General features: G+C 42.7%; 1 protein-coding gene across 2 annotated transcripts in view; it reads left to right on the top strand.

The window, feature by feature from the left end:
* The window catches only part of b4galnt4a (beta-1,4-N-acetyl-galactosaminyl transferase 4a), a 324,656-nt gene that overhangs the window by 251,654 nt on the left and 47,718 nt on the right, over positions 1-25,284 (top strand). For both annotated transcript variants that reach the window (XM_083763365.1, XM_083763364.1), the window contains exon 8: positions 8,408-8,486. In XM_083763365.1, the coding sequence (XP_083619491.1) occupies positions 8,408-8,486 (79 nt within the window). The remainder of the gene's footprint in view (positions 1-8,407; positions 8,487-25,284) is intronic.

Raw genomic sequence — 25,284 nt, 5'->3', positions numbered from 1 at the left:
CCAGTTTTAGTTGAGACTGTACTGACTGTAATAAGAAGGATGGGACCAGTACAAGCGTGAGGTTCTCTCTGCCTGTGTGTGTGTTCACCATAACATATAGGCTCAGCTCGCTTGTCCTTCTATCCTTCTCCTTCGCTACTTATATAACATTGTTCAATCTGGCAAATTATTTTGGGGAGTCCCCAAATTATTTATTTATTTTTTGCAACTGGATGGCTGGAAAATGGAAATGAAGAGTTTACATATAGTAGTAGGCTACATGCTCTTAATGATTATATCTGGTTTGAGGTTTCAGTATTCATTTATGATATATTTTCTCTATTATTAAGGTTATTTTTGGAGTCTGTATTGGGGGCGGGTGGGCGTCGCGAGACACGGCCAAAACTTTGTTTGTGTTTGTGCATCTACTAGTGTGTGAGTGTGTGTGCGTGTGTGCGTGTGCGTGTGTGTGTGTGTGTGTGTGTGTGTGTGTGTGTGCGCACGCGCACGCATGTTTTGCTGACTCAGACGAGCCTGTGGCAGCAGCCTGTGTCCTATCAGGGCTGACATTAGATTATCTTCAGAGATTGAGCAGCTGATTTGATTAGAAAGAGAGGCTCTAATACAAAGGTCAGGAAGTGAAACAGAATTAAGAGCGTAATGGAGAAGCATGTCAGTGCTAACTACCGCTTATGGGACCCTTTCCTACAGAGGAAGACATGCCACGTCCACATGTTGTTTCAACTCGCGCCCCCTCCTCTTTTCTGTCGTAAATAATATCCTTCTTGGTTCTTCACACATGTGTTTGTGCGTGTGCATGCGTGCGTGCGTGTTTCCTCCGTCCATCGCCGTAAGAACTGCCTGAAATGCGTGCGTCTCGCTTCTTAAAATTTTTTAAGCGGCTGTGAAATGTGCGCATACTGTTTTCACTGTTATTTGATTAAACTAGTCCTTAGCCGTACAGTCAACAGTGTGGCCAATGTGATTTAATAGATCTTATTATTGATGTATGTATTTTGAGGTGTACTCAGTCTGGTTTGCCCTGTAGTAGTACAGGAAAGGTGCAATTCTGGGGAAATTGCAAAGTGTGGTTGGCTCGAAGGCACAGACGCTTTCGGAAATATAGGCCCCTCCCACTGATGACCCTTGTGATCATGTGTAAGTAATTAGGAGGGGATCTATCCCCCAAAAATCATGTTTTTGCAACAAATATTAATTGTTTTTGCATTTGTGGTGCATTTGTGGCGCCTATGGATGAAAATTTAATTGGACATTTGGCTCTGTTGATTCAACCACATGTGATTTGGGGTGGATTGAACATTCTGTTCATGTTTTGTGGATTGTTTTGTAATATAGGCGCCTCCCACTAAGCTGGAAGCTGATTACGGCCAAACAATACAGACTATCAAAATTCTGCCTTTGGCATTTTAATTGGATAGGTCCAGAGATGATGTGTACCAATTATTCTGAGATCTGGACAAAATCTGTAGGTGGAAGAGCAAAAATTGTGTTTTGAAGAACATTCAAAATGGCGGAATCGGGCATGGCATATATGGGGAGATGCGTCATGACACAAGGACATCAGGGGAAGAGACATTTTGTCCTTCAGTCGGCCACCATGAGGCCGACTAATTATTTATTCAATTAACTTGAATAATAATTAAGAACCTCCCCTCCAAGTGTTGTAACTGTAGACCTTACGGTTTCTGAGAGAAAGAATACTTGTGTGATTTCCCATTTTCCCATTATAAGGCTATGGAGAAAATTAATTCACTAATACATTTAATTAACAACGTTCAATTTGTTAAATTGAAAAAAGGGCTTCATTAAGACCTCCATAATATAATGGTCAATGCCTGTGTGGAAATTCAGAACAATTGGTGCTGCAAGTGAAAAGCAGCGACAGTGTTTCAGACATTCATTCAGACTTTCCTTAAAGTATATGTTACAAAAAACTAACAATCACAACAAGCTTCTGTTGTAGTTTGGCAGTGAAGTCATTTTCCATAGAAATAGCCTATTCTGTCAGTAGATCAATTTGGCCTGTATGACCATGTAATTTGTTTTCATATTTGGTCCGCTTAACAAAGTCCTGTGTGAATGCTAAACGGACCAAAATCAAAATGCAACAATTTAAACTTTTGGTCCGTGATCCGGACCATCTAAGCGAACTTTGGGTGTGAAAGCGCCCCTAAATTATCTGGAGACTCCTGTCCAGGACAAATCTACAAAAATAATAATAACAAAAAAGAATGAAGTATACAGATAAGTATTTCAAAGCCCCAAAGACAGTCTTCCATTCCAACACAACACGAGTGCTGGAGGGGGAAAGGAAAAACCTAATTAGTACTGGTCCTAAAGGATTATCTTCCATAAAAATGTACAAATTGTCCCCATATTTCAGCTTGGGCCATTTCAGCAGGGCCTATTTCTCTTTATCCCCCCCCCCCCTGCATCCCCAAGTGCTGAGAAAGGGCAAATAGGTTGAGTGGAGTCTAACGCGACACTTTGGCTCCATGAGTGCACTTTGCAAGCGGCCACCAGGAGACGCGTTTTATATTCATGAGAGAATGACCTTAACGCACTGTCCCCTGCAATGATTTATGGGACGCACAGGTTCTGGGTGGTGCGGGATGCGTGTGTGCGTGTGCGTGTGTGTGCGTGTGTGTGTGTGTGTGTGTGTGTGTGTGTGTGTGTGAGTTGTTTACATCCCATCCCCCCAGAACCTATCATCATCCCACCTCGACCTCGCAGACGGGTCATTATCCAATCAGGTTGCAGACCGTTATCGCGCGTGCCCACAGCATGGACATAAAGAAAGGGATTGGTGCGTGCACACAGTGATTGCACACACAACACCAGCATAAAACAAAATAACAGCGTACTCCTGGCTCTCGACCTCAGATGTGCAGCAACATGAGGACACGGTTTGTGCTGATGGGCGGATTTCAACCACTTATGCCATTTGGATAATTGGCTGGGAGGCAAATTTGCTTTTTTTAATTAAAATTGAAATATTTCTGAAAGTTTGCCCAAAATGGCAATGCCAGGTTTAATGTGGTTAAACCATCATATAAGGTTGCTGTCGGGCAGAAACCTTGTATCTGATGGGGTACCCGCTGGCCTATTGTGGTCCAGGCGCATCATGCCACATAGGCTCTGGGGGGGGAAACTCTGTCTTTTAAAGTGAAAGCGTATGCTGGCACTGGGAACTGGGGTAGCTAGCGGTAGAGATAGAGTTAACGACAGAGATGATAAGCATACAATTGTTATTTTTTATATTAGATATGGATGCGTTGTGAGCTTGTAGATCTAACATTTTCGCTAATTGTCGAAATATTTTGACAGTGAAAGTGGTCTTTAAAAAAGAATATTGAGCCCTGAGCCAATGAAAAGTATTAGTCATAAACATAGGCGTGGTCACGGCCACGTAAACATATTCTGAGATTATGTAAGAGCATATCCTCCCCAGATCAAAGATATCATGTAAATAGTGCCATATGAACGGATGCTGGCAAGAGTATATGATAAGGAAGGGGACAAATGGAATTAGGCATGGGACAGCTTTTTTGCTTGCTACAGTATAAGCAGGACTCAGTAATCATGATGGGGTACGGCTGTGACTAGATGTTCTGTTGTGTGACGTACATTACCTGTGGTGGGTCATTGTTTTTAAGTAGGCCTACCATGTGCCAGACAATATTATGTTTGTGATTAAAGAAAACAAGCTCTATGTTGGATCCATTGGAATCACATGTTTTTTTTCTCCAAAAGCAAAGGTGTTGGACATATTAGACTACCGCCCAATGGCGGTGGCTATGTTATGGAATGCCCAACAGGTTCAGTTCCAGTTCTCCAACATCAGAATGAGCAGGTGACGTGATCCAAGTGACTTTGAACGTGCTACGATTGTTAACACAGGGTGGTTCCAGCGTCTGGCTCTCAACATGAGGTCTGTGGCCTAATGCATATCAAACTGTGGATCCTTGAAGTCAAAACAGATTGATAAACAGTGCTGTTTAGAGTTTACTGAGATAGAAAATGTACTGCTTGATACTTAATAGGTTTGTTTACCTAATAAAATGGCCCCAAAACCCGCCCGGGGTCAAATGTGGTGACCGCAGAACTGTCAACAGTAAACTAAAACTATGCCTGCCCTAGTCTAACCTTATTGCTAAATGTAACTAGGCTAAACCTGACCTTATTCCTATAAACTTAATCTCAGTAAAACTATACCTAAACCTAACCTTATTCCTATACGTAACCTCGGTAAGACTATGGGCTCGATTGTGTGCCATTCTTTATCCGCAAGTAATAAACATTTTCCGTGAATTTAGGAGCTTCCACTGTGCGTAAACGTTATCTTGCGGCCACACACGCACTAATCATTTTGCCGACACCTATATTTGTGGGTGGAGGTGTGTCTGCAGGCGTGTCAATGCGCTGTCCCTATATTTGCTATTTTATGCACACAGGTTTAGGACAATGGAAAGCAGTGTTGGGTATAAAGGCGTTTAAACAAACGGCGCTACCTAACGTCGTTATTCTTTTCAGTAACGGGTAATCGAATTAATTACAATTGTCATTGTTACAACGCAGTTACCGTTACTGACAATGAAATGTGCTCCGTTATTATGTTAAGCGTCCCCAAGCTATCGGCTAGTAGTCCCAACTCTCAAGTGTCTGCAGCCTGTCACGAGCCCCGTAATGAACTGATACGGGACGCACGTTGTTCCGTATTTTAATGTCGGGTCGGAGAATAAATACAGTATGAATGACGGCGGGATTTATTTGACAACTCTGTCCTGCTTTCTTCACGAGAAGAGAAGAGCGCTCACCGCTGCAGCAGAGCTGTGGCTGTCAGTTCACTTTACGGCATAGATGAGATGTGAAGTTTGTGAACCTGGGTCTGGGAAGCTCAGAGCTGTGTGTGTGTGTGTGTGTGTGTGTGTGTGTGTGTGTGTGTGAGACTGACCACTGACCAGTTCTCTTAAGTTCTGAGCCAATTTGTGTCTTTAATTAGACAGTATTGTCTACCAGTTGTCTTGTCTGAAGTTGTTGGACTTTTGAGGTCCAAAAGGTTTGAGAGCCACTGGTGTAGGCAATTACACCTGGTTTACTGTTGAGGTTCAATAAATATTATATTGAAGTGCAATACATATAATGAAGTTGAAGTTTATTTCTCCCTCATGGCAAAAGGTTATGTCTTATGTGTAAGTTGTAACTTGTAAGTACCAGTACCTGTTTATGCTGTTCTACTCTATGCACCTTGTGAAACCTGCTCCCAAAAACAATCCAAATTCTTAGACATATTACAACTTTTTTTACGCAAATAGTTACTTTTCCTAGTAACTAGTTACTTTTACAATAGAGTAATTCAGTTACTAACTCAGTTACTTTTTTGGAGAAGTAACTAGTAACTATAATTAATTACTTTTTTAAAGTAACGCGCCCAACACTGATGGAAAGTGCCTCTTCAAACCACTCATAATGCAAATCCATTTGATGTGTTTTTGGATGCATATGCAGTGGCTGTGTTGGTCGCGGAATGGATGGCAGATAATCAGATACTGGACACACAAAACAACCCTCTGTATCTAATATAAATGTATTCCAAGGCAGCACGCTTTTCTCTTCCATAAGGCAAGATCCAGGGCATAATGATTTATGGAAATAGATCTCTTAAAGGGAATGGCAGCTGGCACACTGATTGGTTTAAGTTGCGTACCCTATTCCTAATATGTAACATCACTAAAACTATGCATTACCCTAAACTTCTTCCTAACCTTAACCTCAGCTAAATGAATGAATATAATACAAGAACCACTGGGGTGAAAAAAGGGGGGTGAGTGTGTTTTGGGCAGAGCGTTCTGATCACTCAACTTTTTACATTTTATCCACATTATTCTTTGTTTTCGGACAGGCTTGCTTTGGTTCGGTGAGATTATCAGAAGTGGGAAAAAAGGGGAAGGGGGGAAAAATGTAAAACAAGAAAATAAATACAGAAAATACCACAATATAAGCACAGACTAGCTCATACACCATATATCTCGGTGATTCAGTGCTCATGAATATGGAGGCACTACAATAAATGACTCTAAAGCTCACCGTAGCAAATACTGTTCTGCAAATTACCCAGCTGCATCAGAGGAAATTATCATTATCATATTAAAAAGGGTTTACTGAAATACCAAATGATTCTAAGCAGGAACGCTGGGGAATGCGTTAAGGATGCAAATGTACCCACACGGTGCGGGCGGGCGGGCGGGCGGGCGGGCAGGCAGGTAGGCAGTTGTTTAGATGTTGCGCATACATCTTCATATGAGAGTCTCTATGGGTGTGTGCGTACACTTATTACAACACCAAATCCTAACGCACACCCCTTATTCTCCCTCTCCTTCCATGTCTATTACTAGATTATTTATTGACCTTCATGTGAGGTCACATTACATTTCTGAGTGTTCATTGTAACTCCGAGAGTGTACAAATGTATACCAAATTTGGTGTGCGTTCTCACACCCATTGTCCAGTCACATGGCATGCAGAAGAGGACGTATATTTTGGCTATTTTTAAAATATTTTGATTTTGATTACCGGTAAAATATGTGTAGATACTTCCACTGAGGTGGACTTGTAAACAAGCTAGAGCACTAGACGGATATTAAATTGCTTTCTACCTGGGCCAGATAGTGTTATTTTATCAAAGTGGGTTACAGAGAGTGATGTCCAGGATATTACTCTGCTGAAGCAATGCATAGCACAGGATGGCGGCCACTCTGTGTGTGTGTGTGTGTGTGTGTGTGTGTGTGTGTGTGTGTGTGTGCGTGTGCGTGTGCGTGCGCGTGCGCGTGCATGTGCGTGTGTGCGTGTGTGTGTGTGCGCGCGCATGCGTAGATCCGAGAGAGAGATACTGTAATGAGGTGTCTCACCCAGTGACAGATGCCGGCCTATTAGTTTAGATAAGGTGAATAGGCCTGGGCCTGTTATTCTAGGGTGTGTGGGTGCATATAGTGGAGGATGGTAACAAAGTACATTTACTTAATTACTGAAAATGTGTATGCATGTAGTAGCCTTGCCGAGCCATGAGGCCCGAGCCTATCTCTTGTTTCTGTAGCGTGAGGCAGCTTGATGTACACTTGGTGTACATCAAGTACTGGACATGACGCTAGTATGTCACAGGGACTAACCCCCAATTCAACCCTTGATGCTGAGTGTCAAGCAGGGAGGCACTGGGTCCCATTGTTTAGACTCTTTGGTATGACCCGGACGGGATTGAACCCGACCTCCCAGTCTCAGGGCGGACACTCTAACCACAAGGCCACTGCATGTATGGTGTATGCATGTACTTACCGTTTTTTGGAAATGTATGGACGCTTTTTGTACTACAGTACTTTAACTCGTACTTTAACTCAAGTAAGACTTCCTACAGTAGTTGAGTAATATTTGACCATGCATGACCATGACAGTATCTATAGTTTCTACTGCGTGCGTGCGTGCGTGCAGCCGTGCATGAGGAATCATACACGCATGATTCCTTTCCGGACACACACACACACACACACACATGCACACACACAGCTTACATATTCTGGACCATGTCTCACCCTCACCATGAGTGTACAGTACAGCTTGTATTAGAACTTAGTGCATCTGAAGCACATCAAATGTTTATTCATGGGAGACGTTGTTATCTTGTTAATGGTGTCAGAGGTAATGTATTATTCACAGCCTCTCACTGATAATATGCTGACCGGCCCATGCTTTCATGGTCCTCTCAGCTCTACAGCCTGTCTGCATTGTAATGGGATTGAACTAAGTCAGTGTTGATTTTGTCAGCAACTTTTGATTTAGTTTTAGTCATAGTCCTTTGGATAAAACTCCATGCCGTTTTAGTCATATTGTAGTCATCTGAAAAGTTGTCGTTTTATTGTAGTTTTACAGTTTATTTTGTTGACAAAAATTTATTTTGGTGGGCCTTGATAAATCTGCTATTTTCAGAGCGCAACACCGGCGCACAATATGAAATGAGTGTCTTGTAGTTCTACTGGACCTCTTCTCCACTGGTTCCTCACTAACATTTTAGTCAAATTTGAAATTGTCAATATATTTAGTCTTAGTTTTAGTACTGTAGCTTAGTTTTTAGTTTTAGTTACATTTTGAGACTTGAAGAGGGATTGTTTGGAATGGCGAATACATTTTGAAATGGGAACCAATAACCATCATGATATGACCATAATATGCAACAGTACTCAGAGTAGCAGTACTGGCCCAAGGAACTACTTATTTCTATGTTTTTACAGTTATTATGTTAGTAGTTTTCTTTTTACCTTATCCTACTGCACTGCCATGACAAACCAGTAAACTATGTTCAAGGGTGTGTTGCACGGAATGACCGCCCAATTAATATGATCCCTCTCTCTCTCCCCAGCCTGATCTCCTCCAGACGTTACTACTTTGAGATCCTACACAAACAGGATGACAAGGGCTCGGACCACGTGGAGGTTGGGGTAAGTGGGAAAAAAATCTCTCTCTCTCTCTCTGTCTCTCTGTGTGTGTTAGTGTTTGTCTTTGTGTCTAAGGTAGAGGGGTGCACAAAAAGAAAGACAAATCTCCTTTGTTTTCCACTCCATGTGTTCTATCATGTGCTCCTCTGCTTATGGCCCCTGGCCCAGTGAGAGGGTGTTGGGGGGCTCCCTGTGTTGCTAGGCCAAACCTCTGCCCAGTGAGAGGGCGCCAAAAGCCCACGGTGTTGCTAGGCCTTATGGCCCCTGGCCCAGTGAGAGGGTGTTGGGGGGCTCACTGTGTTGCTAGGCCCCCGGTGTTGGGGGGCTCCCTGTGTTGCTAGGCCAAACCTCTGGTGCCCGTGCAGAGGGGCACAGGACCACTGCTCACTTTACAACATGTTTTACTGTTTTACTGTCTTCAGTCCCCCCCGGGGACCCCCACACAGAGTTGCACCACTTACTTTTGAGTGGAGCAACCACTCCTACAACCAGGAATGTCCGTGTGTATCATGTATCCGTCATGAGCACGAGTGGTGTGCGCATGCGTGAAACCAGCAATGGCCAGCAATGTCCGTGTGGGGTAATGCTGCGTGCGTGCATTTATTAATACCAGTAGGGGGTGCCAGAAACAGAGAGAGGGGTAGTGCTGAGAGAGAGAGAGAGAGAGAGAGAGAGAGAGAGAGAGAGAGAGAGAGAAGAGGGAATTGCACCACTCGGTTCACACAGGTGTGTTTTTCTAACTCATGACTTTCACCCCAACAAAACTATACTTTTGACTCCACTACATAATATTATATTCTCTCTTTCCTCTGTACTTCCCGCACATGCTTCTTTTCCCCAGTCCGCATCTTCATAAAGTTCTCTCCCCACCCTCACCCTTTTGTAAGTTTCATTTTCTGCCATTTGCACACCGTCTCTCTCTGCACTGGGACACGTTCCGGGGCCCGAGGCGTGCGTCCTTGGAGAGCAGCGGAGACACATTTTTAAGAGCATACGAGAGTGTAGTGTATTAGGCGTGGGAGGGCAATATGGAAGGAGAGATCTGTGAAACCGCGTCTCCCCCTCAGCAGGCTCTAGGTGATCAGAAGCCTCCACATCCGTCCCTCCTTCCAGAGAACTGTAAAGTCATTTCCTCATGTCTTTTCATACTCCCCATAGCTGTACGTTCGTTTTCAACCCCCCTGCACTGTAGCTGTTGCTGTCTTCTGCCTCTCTCCATTCACACGTACGGGTATTTGGGGGTGTGGCCGAGTCCGCCATTCCTTCTCGGGGTGAAACAACACAGCTTTCACCATTGGAATCGCATTACGGAAACGTACACGTGGTTACATTGTATGGGTTTATTTCGTCATATGGTGACATATAGTGCAAGTAATAGCAACAGATCTTGTGAAATTTTTAAACAGGACCGCCAAATATTCAAAACTTTCCCTGATTCTGCTATTATTTAAGACACAAATCTGAATCAAAAAGTGAGTCAGGGTTGATCCCCTTCCCCTATTTGCTCATATATATGACATATCTGCATAATACTTGGTTAGACCAATGGTTGAATGAACCACTTAAGCCATGTTTAATAGTAAAATTGCTCATTTACATAAAGCTCACTTGTGAGCACGTTGATGGAAGACAGAGCAGGAATAGAGGGTATACGCGTGACATCATCATCATACCCATCATAAGTTATGCGGGAATGCCTACTGAGTGACAAAACATTACTTTCTGGCTTTGACAGCCCATACATCCAAACAGAAAAGTCCTATTTGATTGAATTAAATGACTTTAAACAACATTAAATTCACATTGTCACTCACTTTGCCACTCGATTTGCCACTCGATCTGCCATTCACTTTATGCATGTGCATACCCTTTATTGTGAGTGGAAATGGTGAAACAAAAACATATTGATTGATTGACGCTTGATTGATAATAAGTGGTGGCATTAAAAGCTTCTCTTAATGAACCCCACAAGTATAACGTACAGTATAAATACATTGAATTTTCACCCCAAAGAAAAAGGACAACAGAAAACAAACCTTAAATACAGTATCAATAAAAGTTGAAAAATAAAAGGCAGACAAAAACAGACAAAACAGTACACAACATCCTACAAACAATTATAAGTATGTGATACATCCATAATCCGCATTACATCACAGCAATCCAATCACAGTAGCCTATACTTTTAAATTATAGTTTATATAATAAGTCCAGCAGACCTCACACATCCTTAAGCAGATCGAGACGGATTCAATTTCTGAATGAATTTTCTTATCGGAAGAACCATTTAAGGAGTCTAATCTTCTCCAGTTTTACACAGTACAAGGTGTACCTAATCCAGTGAGTGTGAGAAGGGGAAGTGGGCGATTTCCAGTTGATCAAGATTAGTCTCCTACCTAGCTAAAAGAGTGACAAAAGCCAAAACATCCCTCTCTGGTTTAGAGAGTGACGGTACTGAGGGGAAAACATCAAACAGAGCCCCCAAAGGTGTGGGCTCCACTCTTTGCCCGACTATCGCTGATAAGGAATTAAAGATATCTGTCCAATATTTGTGTAGAGAAGGGCAGAGCCAGAACGTATGGATGAGGAAAGGTACTATGTTTACCCAGGGTAAGCTCAAGAACTTGTTTACAGCCATGCCCTGCTCATAGAACATTTCATGGTAGAGGTTCAATGCCTTGTCCAAGGGCACTTCAGCAGTGGTAATTTTAACGTGCCGGTCCGGGGATACGAACTAGCGACCTTCCGATATCAAGACCGCTCCGCAAACCATTCGGCCACTGCTGCCTGCGACCCTTATTAGATCTTTAACTCTTGAGAGTGAAAAATGAAACCAAATGGACCAAGAGTAAAATGATTGTTAAACCACTAACACTACCAACATCAATACAGCATGGAATTGTGGACAAAATCCAAAGTTTTGGGTCTAGTAGGGAGTAGGGAGGATTATCACAACAAAACAAAAAAATAAGTGATATTTGAATCAATGAATATACCTTTAAACATTGGTGTGTAGAGTGCGACTCACATTGTGGTTGATTTGATTGTTTGTGTATGATTTTTTGGCATTTCTTTTGTCAAATAGGCCCCTCCCACTAACTTCAGAAGCCAATTGCGGTCGGACGGTATGGACTATCAAAATGATGTGCGGTGCGTTTTCATCACATGATGGAAAAGATATATACTGTATACCCTACAGTATAAGGAGTTGAGTCATGATCCAAGGAATCCAGTGAACAATTTGAATGGTGAAAATGTAAACTATGGTACAAGAGTTTTAGGCGGAAAAGGACAACTTTAGTTTTTTTCAACCAAGGTTCATGTTTTAGGTTGTTATTAGAGAAAGTAAAAGATGAGTGGGTTTCTTTTTTTCATTTGCTGCATTCTTTTGTTTTAGGGATTTTAGCTGTTTTTGACAGGGGGCGGGGGCATCCGAGCATGGGGCTAAATATGTATTATTTATGTAACATTTTATAGCGATTTCTTTTTTAATTATTTACTATAGTCCCAGGAAATTTCATCTGGCCACAAAAGATCACTAGATCTACTGAATGTGTCAAACTGACATATTGAGCCTATGACACACAGTGTGGCTTTCCCCCAGTAGGATACCCATGCCCGTGTACATAATTGTGTACAAAATAGAAACATTGAGCATCATTAACTATGATTAAGAATTTTCTTTTTTTGAGTGAATATTGTACTGTATGGAATTAAAGGTTGCACTTCTTGACAATGGTACTACAATATATCTTAGAAAAAATAGAGTCTGCAACACTGGTATGAAAAACTCAGCTCCACTGGTTTATTTGATTCAACGTTTCGATCCCTTAGGATCTTCTTCAGGAATAGTGTGACAGGGAATGGGTGTGTACCTATATACAGGAAGGGGTACAACTGATTGGCTCTAACGATGGGTGGTGACTCATGCCACCTAAGCCCAAACCAGTGTTGCAGACTCTATTTTTTCTATTGTACTGCCTTTTGTCTAGCACCTGGGAGGTGGAGGTGCATGCTCTATTTCCTTTACTACAATATATCTTACCTGGGTCATTGAAGGGGACCAGAATGTACTCAGAAGGTTCGTCCTGCGTTCTACTAATAATAAAACATTGTCCTTTGACTCCTTCAAAACCATTCTCAAATAGCACTTGGGCGTACTTTCTTCAACTGAAATCATCAATATGATTATTTTCCTTTTTTCATATAAATGTATATTTTTACGTCTTTAAATGTTCTGATGAATTGAAAATGGAGTACCCTGATGTAAAGATTTTATATTGACCTGTACTTTTGTTTTAACTGTGCCCATTCTACAAACTGTAGAACCGATTCTCAGAAACCAGCTTTAGATCTTTGATTATTTGATTTATACAGTTCCTGCCAATCAAATAATCAAAGAACCAGGAACTTCCTGGTACACAAGGGTGTTGTAACTATGTCAACATCTGTTATGTATGTGGTTCAATCATACATTATTTCAATAATAGCACTGCTGTTATCTTGACATTGCCTTGTTCCTTTAAGACGGTGAATGACGTCATCACGCGGAGACCGTGCCTGTATCCCTGTATGAATAAGTGCGCCTTTCCGACTAAAACAATGGATATACAGTAAACGTAGTTTGAGTCTTTAATTTGCTGTTTATGTAAGAGAACAAACATAACAGAACTGGCGACGAGGTTTTACGAATCTACAGTGCAACAAATGGACGTAAAAAAAAAAAAAAAAAGAAAGAAAGAAAAAGACGAGGAACGATGCTCCGACGATAAACAACAGAGCGAGGTAAAAGTAACTTGAAAACAACGCGAATATGGCTGGATTTGTGGCTGTGGGTCATATGGACAGTTTTGACAGTACAGCTGAAGATTGGACTTCCTACGTGGAAAGAGTTGAACAGTATTGTGTGGCTAACGAAATTGAAGAGGAGAGACAAGTTGCGGTGCTGCTCAGTGTTATGGGAGCTAAAACGTACAACTTGCTCCGCAGCCTCATTGCGCCCACCAAACCTGCTACCAAAACGTTTACGGAGATCACAGACATTCTAAAGAAGCATCTGAATCCAACACCACTGCTGATAGCAGAACGTTTTCGTTTTCACAAAAGGAATTAATCACAGTCTGAGACCATATCGGATTTCATTGCAGAGCTCCGTAGATTGACAGAGCATTGTGAGTTTGGAGACGGACTATCGGACGCTCTGAGAGACAGACTTGTGTGCGGGATGCACAACGAAGGCATCCAGAAACGTCTTCTGACTGAAGACAAATTAACACTGGCTCGTGCATTGCAAATAGCCATATCAATGGAAACGGCAACAAAGGATGCAAATGAGCTACAAGGCAAGCACAATGAAGCAGAAAGGTTAGTGCACAAGTTTCACACAAACGAACAACGAAATGAGAAAACACAGCCTTGCTACAGATGTGGAAAGAAGTCACATGATCCTGCAGATTGTTGGTTCAAGGATAAAGACTGCAGGCAGTGCAATAAACGGGGGCACATCCAGAAAATGTGCAAATCAAGGTACAGTGACAGACAAGCGAAGAGAACAGGAAAAGGCAGCCACAAAGTACATGAAGTAACAGAGACAGACTCAGATGACTCATGAAGAGAATTTGGCTTGTCTTGATTTATACTCCACAGAAGATGATGACAATGAAGTCATATGGCTGACACCTAAAGTTAATGGAGTGCCATTCAAAATGGAACTCGATACTGGATCTGCACTGTCTATCATATCCTTACAAGACTACAAGGAGCATTTCCCTGATGTGAAACTGAAACGCACCAGTGTGAAACTGAAAACATACACAGGTGAGCGGATCACTCCACTGGGAAAATTAAAGGTGAAAGTGGCATATGAGGGCCAAAGGTGCAACCTTGAGTTGTATGTACTTCAGTATGGAGGCGTGCCGTTATTTGGACGACAGTTCTTGAGGCACATCCGTTTGAACTGGCATGACATAAAAGCCATGCAAATCGCCACCAGGACAAGAACCTGTGTGCAGACGTGCAACTGACACAGATAATGGATAAACATGCACAAGTGTTCAGAGAGGGCATCGGTACCCTAAAACACATCAAGGCACGGATTGATCTTGAAGACAACGCAACGCCAAAATTTCACAAGGCTCGCCCTGTTCCATATGCATTACGCCCTAAAGTGGAAGCAGAGCTCCAACACCTAGTGGAGCAAGGAATATTATCCAAGGTGGACTGGTCTGAGTGGGCAACGCCTATAGTACCTGTGGGGAAAAAGACAACTGATAAAGTAAGGATTTGTGGGGACTTTAAAGTGACATTGAATCCTGTAATACATGCAGAACAGTATCCACTTCCACGCATTGACGATATTTTTGCTTCGTTGTCACACGGTGAGCGTTTCTCCAAGATTGACCTTGCACAGGCCTATCTACAAATGGAAGTGGAAGAGCCTTCGCAGAAATATCTGACCATAAATACACACAAGGGCCTGTACCAGTATAGTAGACTAGTGTTTGGCATTGCCAGTGCCCCAGCGATTTGGCAGCGGGCCATGGACCAGGTGTTACAAGGAATACCAGGCACTCAGTGCTTTTTGGATGACATCGTGGTGACTGGGCCAGATACTGCCACTCATTTGGCAAACCTAGATGCTGTGCTAACAAGGCTGGAGGAGTATGGCCTGAGAGCTAATAGGAGCAAATGTGAGTTTTTCCAAGACTCCATTGAGTACTGTGGACACAAAATCGACAGACATGGCCTGCACAAGACTAAAGACAAGGTTGATGCCATGCTGAATGCTCCACAGCCAGAAAACGTGAGTCAATGTCGCTCATTTCTAGGTTTAATTAATTACTATCATCGATTCTTGCCAAATCTCTCAACTGTGTTACACCCACTGAATGCACTGCTACAAAAGGACACCAAATGGAGGTGGACCAAGGAGTGTGCACAAGCATTCACTGCAGCCAAGCAACTTATAACCTCTGATGCAGTGTTGGCACACTATGACCCATGCCTTCCTCTGCGGCTTGCTTGTGATGCTTCACCATATGGCATAGGGGCTGTATTATCGCATAGGATGCCTGATGGCTCAGAGAGACCCATTGCTTTTGCTTCTCGGTCTTTAACGTCTGCTGAGAGCAATTATGCACAAATTGACAGAGAAGCTTTGAGCTTGGTATGGGGTGTGAAAAAGTTTAATCAGTACCTCTATGGGCAACGTTTCACCTTGATTACTGATCACCAGCCCCTAGTATCCATCTTTTGTCCCCAGAAAGGTGTTCCCGCCATGGCAGCGGCACGCATACAACGATGGGCTTTATTCTTAGGAGCGCACACGTACACAATTGAATATAAAAGTACTAAGCTCCATGGAAATGCGGATGGACTGTCTCGGCTACCACAAGCAACGTTTGAAAAAGCTACTGATCCTGCGGTAGTGCTGCACATGTCACAGATAGAACCCCTGCCTGTTACTAGCGCACAGGTACAAAGAGAGACAAGAAATGACCCTGTCCTAGCTAAGGTCTATGAATTGACAGTGAACGGATGGCCAGCACATGGGAATGCTCAGCTTCCGGAGTATGCCACACGACAACATCAACTCTCTGTGTGCCAAGGTTGCATTATGTGGGGGTCTCGCGTTGTCGTACCTCCAACACTACGTTCCAGAGTGCTCGCATCATTGCATGAAGGACACCTAGGTGTGGTTAAAATGAAAAGCCTGGCCAGAAGTTATGTATGGTGGCCTGGCATCGATAGCCAAATTGAGGACCTTGCCAAGTCATGCACAGGTTGTCAACAGACCCAGCGACAACCCCAGCCAGCACCTGTCCACACATGGGAATGGGCTGGCCTTCCACCCCCTGGCATCGCATACATATCGATTATGCAGGGCCGTTTTTGGATCATATGTTTCTTATTGTTGTCGACGCCCATTCAAAGTGGCCTGAAATCTTTGCAGTTAAGAAAGCCACAGCTGCAAAGACAGTTAACCTCCTGCGAATGCTTTTTGCTCGCACAGGCTTGTGCCTGCAACTAGTGAGTGACAATGCCAGCATCTTCATGGGGGAGGAGTTCCAAGGCTTCCTCAAGAGCAATGGCATTAAACACATCACGTCAGCCCCTCACCACCCGGCCACGAATGGGCTGGCGGAACGTTTTGTTCAAACTTTCAAACAGTCAATGAAAGCAAGCAGGAAGGAGGAAGTGCCGTTACAACAGAAGGTAGCCAACTTTCTTCTGGCATACAGAAACACTGCACATGCCACCACAGGACAGACACCGGCAATGCTGTTCTTAGGACGACCTTTGAGGTCACGCTTAGATTTGCTAAAACCAGACATTCGCAAACACGTTCAAGAGAAACAGTGTTCTCCCAGCCAGCTGAAAAGGAAGATGAGAACCTTTGATATTGGACAAAAAGTCCTGGCCAGAGACAGATGATACCTTCATGACAACAGCTCGTGGTACTGTTCATACTGACACTCAAATTCCAGAGACTGTGGACATTACTCAGGGTGTGACTGACCCTGACCCTGGTCCACTACGGCGCTACCCTGAAAGAGACCGTAGACCCCCTCAGAGGTTGGAATTATAGTTAACACGGATATGGACTGATTCTCAAAGAAAAATGCAAAAGAGTTTTGGGATTCTGTATTACATTTCATAACTGTTATGGTGCCTTAATTTCTGTTTAAATGCTATACCTATATTTACTTAATATTCCCTGGCACATTCTGATAGTTGGTGGACTTAAAAATTTGAAGGGAGGAATTGTTATGTATGTGGTTCAATCATACATTATTTCAATAATAGCACTGCTGTTATCTTGACATTGCCTTGTTCCTTTAAGACGGTGAATGACGTCATCACGCGGAGACCGTGCCTGTATCCCTGTATGAATAAGTGCGCCTTTCCGACTAAAACAATGGATATACAGTAAACGTTGTTTGAGTCTTTAATTTGCTGTTTATGTAAGAGAACAATCAAAATGAGGAACAGTTTAAACACGTTTAAGCCCTATTTTATATCTTGGCTATTCGAAAGTAGCAACAACGTGTCGCATTGCGATGCATTGTGATCAGGGGTTGTGAGCTTGTAGATCTGCAATTTCGGCTATAATTGTTAAGAAAAAGTGAAATCATTTCTCGACCGTTTCGGACACAGGGCGGCTCGCCGGAACCGGGCTGGCAACCTGGGCGCGTTCCTGTGGGTCTGGAAGTTCCGGGGACCCACCGGGGACCCCCACACGGAGTTGCACCACTCAGTTCACACAGGTGTGATTCTTTCAATATTCTATATACCATTTGGCTCAATCTGTGTCACATCAAGTAAGTATAAAGTGGCCCAGGCCGTGGCGTAACGGTCTGGGCACCGGACTGGTAATCCAGTCGCAGTGTGCCGCGGGTTCGACTCCCGAACCCGACACGGCCTTTACTGCATGTCATCCCCCCATCTCTCTCCCGTTTCCTGTCAGCCTACTGTCTGTCCCTTCAAAAATCAATAAAAGGCGTAAGCCGCAAAAAAAAAAATCTTAAAAAAAAAAAAGTAAGTATAAAGTACATGATTTTAAGTAAAGTACATTTTATTTACATATAGCACCTCTCACAAAATGATCATCTCATAAAGTGCTTTACATACAGTGGAAAAAACTAAACAAAACAGGGTATTAAATCAGAAATAAACAGGCTGTACAATTCATCTCAATCAAGACAACACAAGCATGGGAAATAAAATCATGAACCATCAACACACGCCTATTCTAAAACCACCTTCTAAATCCTGCCCTATAAGTTTTCTGAAAAACATCAAAGATTTATTCATCAATGATTACACAAACAGTAATGTCATACTGTACATAGCAACAACTTTTGATTGATTGAGCATTGTATTCACAGTTAATAGTAGAATGGGAATGAGTACACTTCAGATGAAAGTACAGGTCAATACAAAAACTGCTGTGTGAGGCATGCCTGCTTGTGTGCTTAACCATTCCATTGCAGGGCTGGAGCCAGAGGTGATTAGTGGAAGGGGGAGACACCTCAGAGACCTGGCTGCACGTGAAGAATAGTTGATGAACCACACTGCCTATGTTTTCTGCTATTTCACATTTATGGGACGGTCTAAATTAAGTGCAAGCTTCATGCTCTTTCTATAGATAGTTTCAGTTGCAGACCATCTGCTTAAACATTATGTCATGACACTGGCTACGTTTACATGAGCAGTTAAATCCCCTTTTCATTCCGAATAGAATTTCAATCCTATTAAACGTTGTTATGTAAACACCTACAAAAACGTACATCCGAATGAAAACGCTCGATGCGATCTAAAAACCATTCCGATGTCACTGGCCGGATTACTCCGATGTTCAATGCGATTGAAAGAAAATTGGACTCATGTATACACTAATTCGGATGTAAGTTCATTCTGGTCTTTCTGAGCATGCTCCAAGGCGCTCATATCCAAGGCGCGCTGAGGAGTTTGCACATAGAGCGCGTTATTTCGTTCCTTTTTTCAGATCCGAAATCCACAAAAAAACGTGGAGCAGCAGCAGATGACGATAACCCTGATCTGTGTGTATGTGTGTGTGTGTGTGTGTTCAACGGTCTCTCTCTCTCTCTCTCTGGTTGCAACCTCTCTCTCTCTCTCTCTCTCTCAAAAATAACGAGCGACCCGATACAATAATAATCAGTGTGTTGCGTGCCCTGGCCGTGCTGTAGATAATAAAGTACAAATAAAAATGAGATGATCACCTTCCCAGCGGAGAAGCGGAGCCGCAGCGGATGGGGAAAAAAAGACGGTAAACATATTTGCCCGTCCCTATCCAACCAGCAGCCTCAAAGCTACTGCGGAATGAAATGATGGGATTTCAAAGTATCGACTTTCGTCTGTAATATGTTTGTATTGTTGAGACAGTCACAATGAATGAACTGCCTATATTTTATGTGTCCAACCGATGGCGTAGTTTCACGTGAATTAACATGTATCATGTCTTCTATCACTTCTCCATATAAACACTCATTTGGAATGACCATTTCCCATGTAAACTCGCGGCAAAAAACATTACATCGGATGTATTTTATTCTGAAGTATTTATTCGGAATGATCACCCTTCATGTAAACGTAGCCACTGACACCTAGGCTAGAGTCTCATCAGGCCTTCCAGGATCAACCTGGCCTATCATAAAGATAGCATAGGGGCTATTTCCAACTAAGGGACTGATCGTTATTTATCCACCAGGGGGGGGTGGTGCAGATGTGATTTAATTTTTTTATTTTTCCTCATCCCCCCCCCAGCCTCCAAATATTTTTTCGGGACCCCCCCTCAGGGACTGGAAGAATATATATGACCCCCCCCCCAAACACCATAGACTATATTCATTTTATATTCACACCAACAGTATAGCAGCATAAAGTAAACGCTGATCGTTTATTAGGCGGCGGCCGTCTGGGGTTCATTTGGTTCCATATCTGTCATTACATTATGGTCAACACTCAACACTGATATACCATTGCATTCTTCCAACTAAATATTTAAATATGCTCCAAAATAGCATATGCAGACCTATAAGCTCACAACAACACGCTGATGACGCGACGCAAATTTGTGATCTTAGATTGGCTATTTTTGAGGTGAGCCTCGTGCGTAAAGTAATTCTAGCTAAGCTGCCAAGGCAGTGGGCACCCCTCGCCTCTGTGCCCAAGCCCAGGATGATGAAAATGAATGAATGCTAAATAAATACATGTATGTCACGCAGTCGCATACCATAATACTACAGCGTCATACTCCACAGAGAAAAGCACAATTTGCGCAACACCATGCGTGGCATCAACTGCCTGCTCGGCTCATTTAGCCAGCCAGGCACCACCGAATAGTTTAACTCTTTATAGTCTATATAACCAGTACGCAGACAAGAGTAGGCTACATCATTGGCACCGGCCAAGTACTATTCTCTGACTCACACCAACATTGCAAGGGGCACAGTGCGCAAAGATGCACATCACGACCAGCCAGCCCTACCTTTTAAATCAATGAGCGTCTGTCTCGTCTGTGCTTTTCTCCGCCACCATGTCGACGATGCGTTGTCCAAAGACGGTTGCGTCTCTTCCATCAAAATATTCCATATACCATCAACATAAAGGCAAGGTGTTTCTGTGATGTTTTTCTACTTTCTATTTGGATGAACTTGACGTTCACAAGCAACTTGAGTCACCAACAGTAACTTGTAAGAAGCCTTCTAAGGTTATATCGTTACGTCATCCACGACCTCAGCCGCGACATTATTATTATTATCATCTCAGTCTGACATTCTCCTGACTCGGTGAAGCGGCGCTGGGTGAAACCGAAACACCAGCAGCAGCGCTGGTGCTGCCAGTCTGCTTTCCACATCTTCCTCCTCTCTGACACCGACAACACTCGCTCTTTTCAGTGCAAACACCGTGGTTCATAACTAAAAAAAAATTCCGCTTGCATTATTCTACTGGAAATGTCATGAGACATGAACGGCGCAGAATCAATCTATCTCGCGCCACCTTGTTTTGAACTGAAGTGGTTACGTCAGTTACTGAGTCAGACCTTTGCTGGTAGAACAGATCTACAAGCTAACAACGCGCCACCAAGCAACGCGTTGTTAGCTTGTAGATCTGTTCTATTTGCATGTGCAGTTGCGCACACATGGAAGATACCAAGTACACTCGCCACACAGGGTAAACTTTATATAGATAGGAGTAAAACACTATGAAAAACAAAATAATCTAAACATTTTTTTAAATACAAAATTCAGCAAAATAAAGTTGTACAACCTCCCCCAAGCCAAAATAAAAGAAAACATATCCCCCCCTCAGGCTCAAAAAATAGTTTAATGACCCCCCCCTTTTTTGCACCATACCAACCTTTGATAAATAACGATCAGTCCCTAAACCTGCAGGTTAAGTTGTCATCATGTGGGTGTCCCATCAAGGAGGTTCCCAAAATAACTGCCTGTCCCTCAGCTTTGTGCATGTACCTATATATTCGGACTCGATGTAAGGATGGTGATCAGTTGGGCTGGCCACCACGGTGGTCAGCCATCCAGGCTCCTGCTTGTCTTCTGCTGTATTCTGTACTCTGCAAATAAAACTGAACTCGGTGAAGAGAATGCACTCTCCTTAGATAATATACAACACACACTCCAGCATTTATTTAATTAAAAAATTTTCATGACCTCGTGCCACTATGTTATTTTACCTCTGACCTCGCTGTATGGTGTGCCTTTTTTTTACACCTCTGCTGCTTAGCGGACGTTGTGGTGTTATAGAGGAGGTCTCCCCGGACATGTGCGTATGTCACACTAGTCGAAACACAGCAGGGATTTTTGTCCAGTGTCCACTTTAGTCTGGAAATGGGATGTTTTTTTTTACCTCTGACCTCGCTCACAGGTGACAGCAATTTTCATCTGCACCCTTAGTCATTTCATCCTGCAGCCGGCCCTGAGGCTACCTTCACATTCAGTAGATCCTGTGATTTTTTGTGGCCAGATGTAATTTCCTGGGGTTTATTAGGACTATAGTAAATAGTAAAAATAAAAATAAACATAATATTTTGTAAAAAAAAATACATATTTAGCCCCATGCTCAAATGCCCTGTCAAAAACAGCTAAAATCCCTAAAACGAAAGAAAGCAGCAAATGAAAATAATAAATAACACAAATCTTTTACTTTCTCTAATAACAACCTAAAACATGAACCTTGGTTGAAAAAAACTAAAGTTGTCCTTTAAGTGGGCTGTTATAGCGCCACCATTTGTCCTGCATAGGACACTGGACCATGAACCTCTCCAGTCTCCACCAAGTGTGGTAACTGTAGCCCCTATCTATGGTCTCCAAGAGAAAAATGCTTGCATGTGTGAGCTGTCACCTTTTTCCATTGTTGTCAATGGGAAACATTTATTCACTAATTAAATGAAACCATAATTAAATTAATTAAACCATAAAAAAATATCGCTTAGAAAAATGGAAGCCTTCAAGCATATGATTCCCGATTAAGCCAGTGGATTTGACATAAGACTTGTGTTTGTGCCGTCAAAACTGTGAGGCAAAACCTTTTTAATAATAACTAGACAAAGTGCCAATCGGCACAGGTCTCCACCAGGGCAGGTCAGGTTGTGGCCTCATGGTGGCGCTATAACAGGCTGTTGAGGAAGATTTGGGCCGGAGGTTCGTGTTGGAGGGATGCAGGTACAATGTTTTTCCATGTGTGCATACATAAGTTGTATACAGATCGATGCAGTTATAGCTAAAAACAGGAATTGGCCTGTTATAGCGCCACCGTGAGGCTGATTTTGAGGAATAAATTGTGGCATGTCGTCCTCGGCCTAGTGAAAATGTGCGTGTATAATTTAACGGAAATTGCACACTGTGTTTGTGATTTGTGGGCTTTTATCGAAATGGACGAATCGTGTGAGCTTTGGAAGCCAATCTTAGCCAATCAGGATGGAAGATGGGAAATGGTGCCACTCCGTGTTGATCACATGACTATGGAGATAGTGTATACCGATTTGCGTGAAATTTGGATAAAATCTGAAGGAGTAATAATAGAAAATGTGTTTTACATATGTCGGCCTCCTGGTGGCGCTATAAAGAGCAGATGTGAAAAATTCCAGGCAAAGGTTTTTCCTTGGCCTCTAGGGAGTTGGCATACAAAGTTATCCACAGATCCGTGCAGTTAGAGGTAAAAACACGTTCCGGCCAGTTATAGCGCCACCTTGAGGCTGAGTTGAAATTGTTCATGTGGCATTTCGTCCTCGGCCTAGTGGGAATGTGGGTGCACAATTTCACGGAAATCACGCGATGTGTTCATGATTTGCAGCATTTTGTTTGAAACTGAGCACTCCTGTGAAATTTGGAAGCCAATCTTAACCAATCAGGATGGAGTCTGAGAAATCTGAAAGACCGGTTTCGTTGAATGGCTCTAGAGAGACTGTGTACCAATTTGCGTGATGTTTGGACAAAATCTGTAGGTGTACTGTGCAAAAACTTGTTTTGCACAAAGCGGCCTCCTGGTGGCGCTATAACAGGCCGTTCTGGAAAGTTTGGGGCAGAGGTTCATCGTTGGCATCCAGTGAGTGTGTGTGCAAAATTTGGCATCGACCAGGTTAACGGTGGCCGAGATTAGCTGCTCACGGACGGACGGACACACACACACACACACACACACACACGGACGGACACACGGGCGGACGGAGTGCAAAACATACTCTCCCCACATGCCTTCGGCCTGGTGGAGACAATTATATTTAAGTTGCCCAAGTACTATACTGGGTTGACCCAGTATAGTAGGGGAAGCCACACTAACTGAGTCAGTACTATACTGGGTTGACCCTAGGGTAAGCCACATTAACTGAGTCAGTCAGTTGTTGTTCACATCAGGTCAGTATCTTTTTGTGTTCATAATTATCATGGTGATATTACTACAGTATACTCCATTGGATTTATGTTATCAATAAAGTAGCCTACTTAATCTGAGGAATGTTATCCTGGTTTTGTAGCCACTTTTGTGGGTGTGTTAATATGTAATATCATAATATGTTAACTAGGGGGCGTGTTCAAAGTCACCATTCTCGATATACTGAAAACTGAACAAAACATTTTCACATCCACTTACTGCGCCTCGACAACTGGTTCAAGTTGAGATGGGTGCCTGCTGTTCCAGTGACTCTTGTTGTAAAGGTAAGTCAATTTATATATTTTTTAGGAATGCAAATGTATGCCTTTGTCTCAAGGGATGCCAGGTGTCCAAACCATAAAAATGGGACACAAATTAAGTTAGTACAGCCCAACCACACTTTGTTCCCACTCAATTTAAGCAGTGTGATTACTACTTCCCTAGGAAAGTGAACAAGAGTCAATTGTGAATGATTTCCGCATCATGTTAAACCAGATTCTAGACTGACAACCTCTCACCTAAATACCGGTAGTCTGTGTTTCCAAAGGTTTGAGAGAGATTTGACTTGAGGTCTGAACTATTATAGATAATTTCAAGTGCAACCCCCGTTGCACGCAATGTTGAAATGGGTCACTCATGCTTCACAGGGGGGGGATGCTTATTGTAGTCCAAGTGCCAATGAGGCAACATTATACATTTTGAAGATGACAAAAGAGGCGAGCCCAAGCCTATAGTCACCACAGCAATCTATGCAACTTCAGTAATACAAGCTACTGGATCGACCTCCAGCACTTCATTCAACCCTTGGGAACCGGTTGTGGTACTTTTGGAATTACATGATACCATGAATGTTGAAGGTGATTAATGACTGAGATAATAATGTTAAAACCATTCCAAAATGTTGCATAAAGCAATTGATTTAATACTTACAAGTTAAAAAATACATACATTGATTGTACGTGCATATTACCTTTAGTAACGTCTTTCAGTTTTATAGTGTTGTTATAGTGTATCTCTTTTGCCTCCCTGAAAAGTCATTCCTAGAGACGCCACTGGTGCCAGCATAAGTGATAGGTTATGTTATTACAGATAACGGATAAGAGATAAGAGACTGAGACAGATTGTACACACTCAGGCATTCAGTATGTTTAGTAAATACAGTATTTTGCTGTATTGCGAGAATCAGATAGGTCGACAGTACATAAGCATTCAAACGGTTCTCTCAATGAGGAGAAAATGGACAACAGTTTTAAAGCTGTCTTTATCTATAACCGTAACCATGACAACGTACCATGGTTCATCTTACAATAGTTTACAATAGTGACAATTGGTGCTCCAGTTTGACAAACATAGTACAGGTGTTTAACAGTCTATGCTTCCCTTTGATTGC

Source organism: Protomyctophum parallelum, assembly GCF_964188405.1.
Source record: "Protomyctophum parallelum genome assembly, chromosome: 4".
Taxonomy (NCBI): domain Eukaryota; kingdom Metazoa; phylum Chordata; class Actinopteri; order Myctophiformes; family Myctophidae; genus Protomyctophum; species Protomyctophum parallelum.
Note: the sequence above shows the minus strand (reverse complement) of the source record. Positions and strands in the feature narration are given on the sequence as shown.